Raw genomic sequence first — 7,528 nt, 5'->3', positions numbered from 1 at the left:
TTGTTAATTATTTTGTGAATGTATCCAAGTCATGATAGAACAGGTATCAAATGCTGAAGATGTTTTGTAGCTTGGCCAGGCCATTTATTCATTTTTAAGCGTCAGAAATGTACTCCAATATTTATATCCACATAGGTAGGTCAGACACCCTAATTTAATCACCATGAATTATGACATGACAGATGTTGATAGTCCAAGTGTAGTATGAGAGGTGTGAAAGTTGCTGAACAACTCTGTTTTAGTTGCTTAATCTGATCCTAGGTGTCAGGAAGTATGCAGAGCTGTTAATCATTCAATTTACATTGTTGAAAGTGCAAATTGTTATCAAATGCTTGTGTAGAGATGTTAAAGCATCAACCTATGAAGCATCTTCAACCACACGGGAAATACCTGTAAAGGTGTTTCATTTACGGTGTAAAAGTTTCATTTAGTAAAGAAAAAATTAATTGTACAAAGCAAGCCAACAAAATTTTGGAAAATGAAAAGACAGCAAAAGCAGCAATACAAAGTGTCATGTATACAAACAATATCATGAATAGGGGAAATACTATACCTGTAATATTACATGTTACGTATATACCAGTAGTTACCCAGGAGAAAAATGTTTTAGTACTCAACCAGTTGAAAATTTCAACAAAAATGCAGCTGCCGTTGATAAATGTAAATGCTTTTTCATCAAACCTTCCTAGAGAGGGCTATTAGGACAGCTCAAGATTTTTTTAACCATGTAATCCAAGGGTATTTACAATGCAGAGTTAATATTCTTATAATATTATACTTTCTGTTTAAGGCTATGTACACACGTCATTCTCATCCAATAATCACCTCTGGGCTGATATCAGATGAGAATCTGGCATGTGTACAGCGTTTGTCATCCGTCATTCCGACTGTCCGTGCGGATCCAGGAACGATCGTATTAGAAGTGAAGGGAAGAGAGCACAGTAGGGTGCCGCTCCATCATTCTCCCCTCTTTCTTTCTATAAGCAGAACGGCGCTTCATGTACAGCACTCGTTCATGCATTGGGCAGTCGTTTGTCGTTGGAATAGATTGTGAAAGATACTTTATAATTTTTTACTTTCTGCAGTTTTTGAAAAACTAAACTTAGTTAAAAAAAATAAAACAGTTGCTATAATGAAGTGATAAGATAGTGTAGTTCAATCTTAGGACAACAGTGTATCAGGTGTATCCATATCATCTGACCAGATGCTCTACCCCCACTGCCAACCAGCCAGCCAGCCGTTGTCCTTTCCAAACTTTGACATGGGTAAAGCCTACCACCTCCAATGCCAGGAACTAGTATCTGTTATTACATACTACCATAGAGAATATTTTTTTAGCATTGGGCAGCAATGGGCCTGATTTATTAAAGCCCAATAAGTCAATTCAGCAGCATGTTGTGTGGTGGATACAAGTGAACTGTTCACCTAAAGTGGAACTAAACCTTACCTATCCCCATTCTGCCCCAATAAAGATAGTTGAAGGTACAGGAAGTCCAGGAAGAGAAAAAAGAAGAAAGCTTCCGGAGTGGGAATGGAGACAGGTAAGTATCCCAAGTTTAAGTTCCGCTCTAAAGTGCAGCAATTCAATCTTAAAGTTCAAGAGGAAAGTACTAAAGTTGTTATCTCGAGCAACTTCCCTCACCCAGATTCCCCCTCCTATAGCTCCATCTGTGTTTACTTGGGAGAAAAAAAGGCTGGTGGGTTACAGAGTCCCCCTTACAATGAGGCAAAGTGAGCTGAGATGCTATGAGAACAAATAAACAAAGTTGGCTACCAGTTAACTTTTATAAAAGGAAAGAACTTAAACTGACCATTTTTTGTATTGATTTTTTTACTTCCTACAGGACAGCTTCAAGTTTTAGTATTTCTTACCTAAGAAAAGTGGTGTTGTTTCATCATTGGTCAGGTCGTTGGGATCAGCTCCAGCTTGAAGGAGAAGTTCAGTGCACCATACACTCCCACATTTGGCTGCAAGATGCAGCGCTGATTCACCTTCAAATGTTTTCGATTTAATATATGACTGGGATGGAGCTATCAGAGGAATAAAATTGTATACTATTAGTACAGTGTAGACATAAAGACACAACAGCCATAACATACTATTTCCTAAAGCAAGGTTCAGGGTTGAATTACAGTGGCATTTATCTTTAAATATCAAATTAACGACACAAATGCACAGTCTAGGCCACTCTCAGGAATAAGACGATAAGATGTTTTCTGGGAACATTGGCAAAGGAGACCGTGTACTGAAAACTCTAATTGTAGGCTTACAGTTTAGCAGAGGGTACCTTCACATTATTGGCAATTACTAAGTAACACTTTATGTGACAATATCACAGTCATTAACCACTCAGGTGTTACATTTTCAGTGCTCTGAAGCACGTGGATATGGCTTGAAACCTCACATCCCCAGGAGAGCTTATCCCGATTTCTTCTAATACTAACATTCACACAATACACACATTCATCGCAGTACAATTATGGGTAAAATAAACACAAAAATGTAAATTATATGAACCCTTATTCCCTTGCTGACTAGGAAATATTTAGAAGCTTCATAAGAGATCAAGCTACTTATTACTCCATCACCAGTTTGCCTATGTAATCATTATATAAACATTTAAGGCTTTATTTGTTATACTGGGTCTGATTTATTAAAGCTCTCCAAGGCTAGAGAAGATACACTTTCATCAGTCAAGCAAGGTGATCCAAAAAAACTGAAATTGGTCCAGGATTCAAAACATTTGCTAGCAAATAGCAAATAGCATAGTTTGCTGGATCTTCCAGCTTCGCTGTGGAAAGGGCAATACAGTGGCTTTATATGTGTAAAAGCAGTACATCGTTTTTCATGAAAATTTATTTTACAGTATAATAACATGAGTATAATATTTATTTTTTTTAATTCATTTAATTTATTATTTTGACATGATTTTGTGTTTCAAACTTTATTATACTCATACTAATGTAATANTGAACCGCTCAGGAGGTTAAAGCTCCTCAAGACTGGAGAAGATAGACTATCATTGGAGAATCTGGATGATCCAGCAAATCTGGAATGGATCTGTTCCATGATTGAAAACAATTGACAACAAATAGCAAATGATTTTTAAGAAATTCATTCAAGGTTTGTTGGATTACCTAGGTTCTTCGGCGATAGTCTATCCTCTCTAGTCGTGGAGAGCTTTAATAAATCAGTCCCAATGAAGGAGCACAACTAAGACATAAAGACACAAAAATGTCATCCATCTTTTAATTTTTACCCTTTGTTGCATTTCATTGCTGCTGTTCTTCTACATGTCCTCCTTCTAATGCTGTAAATCATTTCTCAGGATAGGTTTCCTGATGGTGACAACTCCATCTAAAGCCCAAGTAATAATACAATAACACAATTCGGGCAATGACAGCTTGTAGTCACCTTGTCACAGGAAATACCTAAACACGGACCTTGAAGGCGGGATAATTAGATTTAAAAAGTAATGTAAGCGACATGTTAACATTTTTAATGATTTAGAATACATATTCTTTAACACTACAACACACATAGCAAACAATAAGAAAATGTATGCAGCAAACCTATTATAAAAGGCTTTAAATTTTCCTCTACCTGAGCTAATTAGCAGCTGTAAACACTGAGCCGCATTGGAAAAAGCAGCTTCATGGATCGGCATCCATCCTCTGTTATCAGGCACATCCACGCTGCATCCTTTTTTAATTAGTTTCCTCAAGGATTTTATATCACCTCTCCGAGCTGCATGTCCGACAGAAGAACATCTATCAGTATACGCCTCTGAGAAATCCATTTCCACCTGTACACAAGACAGAAGTTCAATAACTAAAATGCCAGAGCTGAGCGGCCAGTTAACTTTTCCCAGCTCTTAACAATAATGTGGATGAAAGAGAACAGGAAGGGACGTGAGGGATTTAAGGGGGGAAAAACGTCAGTCAGCTCCGGCCTGAAATACATAAATTATTTCTATGGGGCCTTGCTGTCCCATAGAAAATCTCAGTATATATATATATATATATATATATATATACATATATATATTATATACACATACACTGCCTGGTCAAAAAAAAATTACATACTCTACTACAGCCTCATAACATGGAACTCTTCAAATATTTTTTAGGGTATTAGGGAACCCTTGCCAATATTTATGATATGATATGATATACGATAAATTTGTTGTCAATAGAATGAATGTCTCCTACATTGTTGACTAGATGGAAGAATGTCACCCTTACAGATAGCCAAATAGATCATTGGTGTCACTGGTAAATGACCAGAGAGGCTCAATTTGCTCATTGCTCAAGGAATGTCTAGAAAACTCTGGAGGAACCCTGACTGAGAAACACTGCTGTTATATTTGATTAGACCAGCAATGATTACAGAATACATTCACTGCGGTATCGCTTCAATAAGCCTATGCCATGTCACAGTATTTCTGACAGCTGCATTACTTTTTCACCAAGATTTTGTATTGATGATATAGTGTTCTCCCCGGCCCTTTTTAGGTGGGCGCACCACCTGGCAATTTTTAGTAACCACCCGATTGTTTTTGGGGCTGCCGCCCACCTACACGTTCTTCCAACCAGGCTTAAAAAGAAATCTGGGTTGAAGAGAGTGATGGGACGGGAGTGATGATGGGAGAGTTGGACTGCTGCGTAAAGTCTTCTCCAGCACATCCCAAAGATTCTCAGTGGGGTTAAGGTCTAGACTCTGTGCTGACCAATCCAAAATAATGTCTCATGACCATCATCCCCAAAACCACTTTTTCACAATTTGAGCATGATGAATCCTTTTTATCTTTAAATATTCTTGTGCTATTGGGGAAGAACAAATTCACTGAATAGAAAATCCTGGTTATTGGGCCTGATTTATTTAGGCTCTCCAACTCAGGAAAGGATACATTTTCATTAGTGAAGCTGAGTGATCCAGCAAACCTGGAATGAATCTGGTCCAGAATTCAAAACATTTGCTAGCAAATGAAAATCCATTCCAAACTTGCTGGATCACCCAGGTCCACTGATGAAAGCATATCCTCTCCAGCCTTGGGGAGGCTGGCCCATTCAGTATAACATTGATGAACGTAGGACCTGAACATCTAAAGCAGTTTCACATCATAACACTGCCCCCACAGGCTTGGGGACATTTTTTTTTATCCAGGCCATACTGTGTATGTCACTTAATAATAATCAAAATATTTTCAAACTAGCATTCCTGAAAATCTGCTTTGTTTTACTAGCCCCAGTTAAGCCCTAAAAAAGAAATGAAAGCCTGTTTTTAGGGAAATATAAAATCCTCAATTGGAAGACTTTTAGGAAGGCATTAAAACAGGAGTATAAAAAGAAAGTGTTATCTCATTCAAAACAAGAAATAGTATACGCCGGTTCTGTTCTCCAGGAAAGTAGGTAATGTATTCATGTAATAAATTAAGTAATATTTATAGGATTCTTGAATTATGCAGGCTTACTTATGAAAAATGTATATAAACCCTCATCAATGTGACATAATAAAGCTGATGAATGGAATGTGAGCATCTGCAAGGCTCTTGGATTAGATTCTGTTATACACTCTGAGAGCTTGTATAACAAGTGCAAAAATTGGGGAGCTTCCAGTCCAGCAGTTGTAAGAACTCTTAGCTCGAACTCTGAGCTTTAAAGTGGTCCTTGGATTAGGAAAGTTATTCTACACATATATAAAGGGCATATATAAATATTTTATAAGTATTAAAATAATTAATAAACTGGAATAAGCCCAGTTGTGACTAGTTTGTTCTTTCCTTCTCCAAATTTTTTAGGCATCACAAAATGTATTTTTACCAAGCAATACTTGCTTTTAATGCTGATCTTGTTACCTAAGTATGTGGCTAACGTATTCAGAACTCCTGAATTACCCACTTTTACAGGTCAATAACTACACTGGACCTGCAGAGTAATCACAGAAAGCACAGAAAGTTCTTTGTAGTGCAAGAATTTCATTTTTTTAACGTACACAGAATGGACTTTTGTCCAAGTGTGAAGACAACCTGGACTTGGAGTTTTGTTCTAGAATGGACTGTTACTACAGGTCTAACTATTCCTAAAATCCCAATCTAAACCTTTGATTTGCTAGTTAAGCTGCTCAACCTGATTTAGGTACTCAAGTTCAAACAAGGAGAAAGCAGAACTATCATATTTACTGTATCAGCAGAGTTTATTCTTTTGGCTTGGAGTAAGGTTACAACCTTTTAAGAAACCCAGAGTCTACAAACCATGGCATATCACGCTCAGCCAGGAAACACAACCGCGACATAAGGTTTATAATTCTCTGCAGCACGGCAATAAAAACAGAAAGCAGCTGCCCCCCCACTTACTTTACCAAAAAAAGTGTTGCAGTAGAAAAAAAAAGAACAATATTCTTACTTTGTAGAAAAGGGTTGTCTACATTTTTTTGTAAAGTAATATGTTGCATTTAGGTCCCCTTTAAGTATTATAATGTAGTGTCCATGCACTGCTCAAACAAAATTCCTCTAGAGTAGTGGTTTCCAACCTTTTGGAGCACACGAACCACTAATCTCACGGACTCCGGACGGCGCATGAGCAAGGAGTCGCGTGTTCCCCCATAGTGACGTCATGATGGCAGAATCCCCACTCTGTCCAGTGAAACAACCCACCCACCGCCCTGAGCCTGATACATACATAGTCTGTGGCTCTGGCCGGTGCACGGGTCAGCGGACCACAGTTTGGGGACCGCTGGTCTCCATGCTCTCACAGCCTAGCTGTCAGACAGTCCCTATTCTAGAGCGGCATTCCTCAAACTTTTTGCTGCAGAGAAACAATAATGTTTCTAATAATAATAATGTTTTCTAATAATAAAATAATGTTCAAGGATCTCCCGGTAAAATACATTATTTGGAAAGATGCCCTCACATTGATGGCCAATGTAAAGAATCTCTCTTCTACCAGGGTGGGCCAAATGCACGCCCTATGGACTTTATTAGACCCCAAACTATGCAGACACCATCAGATGGGAGGACACAACCCAACCACTAGGACCCCACAGAACTCCTGCTGAGAATGTCAGCTGTAGAGGGTGTTAGGATTTCCTTAAGGCTATGTACACATGTGTACTGCTTCCGAGAAAAATACAAACCCCAACGATCCTTTTAGCTATCTGTTAGAATGGGGTTCCTTCACCAAACCACACAGGTGCAGATCATTTTTCCCACTGACCATCATGCTAAAAGTGTAATTATTAGCTCTGAAACTGGAAAGTTTTTTCAAACTTTCCTTCCATGTTTAAAAGAATAAGAAAAGCTGTTTTAGATGATACTAGTATATGGGCAACAAATGTACACATCCAGGCCGTGTTTAATACCTGCAAACTTTTGTTGTAATCCCATACAGTTATGGCCCTAAAACAACATGGAGTAAGGACTATTCTCATCCAGTCTGCAGGCCAACAACCTGATATAGTATACACCTCCCAACTTTTAGAGAAAAAATGTTTCCATACCCTCTATATTTATATATACCAAAAATA

General features: G+C 38.1%; 1 protein-coding gene across 2 annotated transcripts in view; it reads right to left on the bottom strand.

Moving 5' to 3' along the window:
• Window positions 1-7,528, bottom strand: part of ASB3 (ankyrin repeat and SOCS box containing 3) — a gene marked incomplete at its 3' end in the record, with an annotated part of 68,909 nt that overhangs the window by 58,371 nt on the left and 3,010 nt on the right. For both annotated transcript variants that reach the window (XM_072409693.1, XM_072409694.1), the window contains 2 exon segments: window positions 1,873-2,031; window positions 3,605-3,806. In XM_072409693.1, the coding sequence (XP_072265794.1) occupies window positions 1,873-2,031; window positions 3,605-3,800 (355 nt within the window).

The sequence above is a fragment of the Pyxicephalus adspersus genome, chromosome 4, assembly GCF_032062135.1.
Source record: "Pyxicephalus adspersus chromosome 4, UCB_Pads_2.0, whole genome shotgun sequence".
NCBI lineage: Eukaryota > Metazoa > Chordata > Amphibia > Anura > Pyxicephalidae > Pyxicephalus > Pyxicephalus adspersus.
This window is presented reverse-complemented; position numbering and strand designations above follow the sequence as displayed.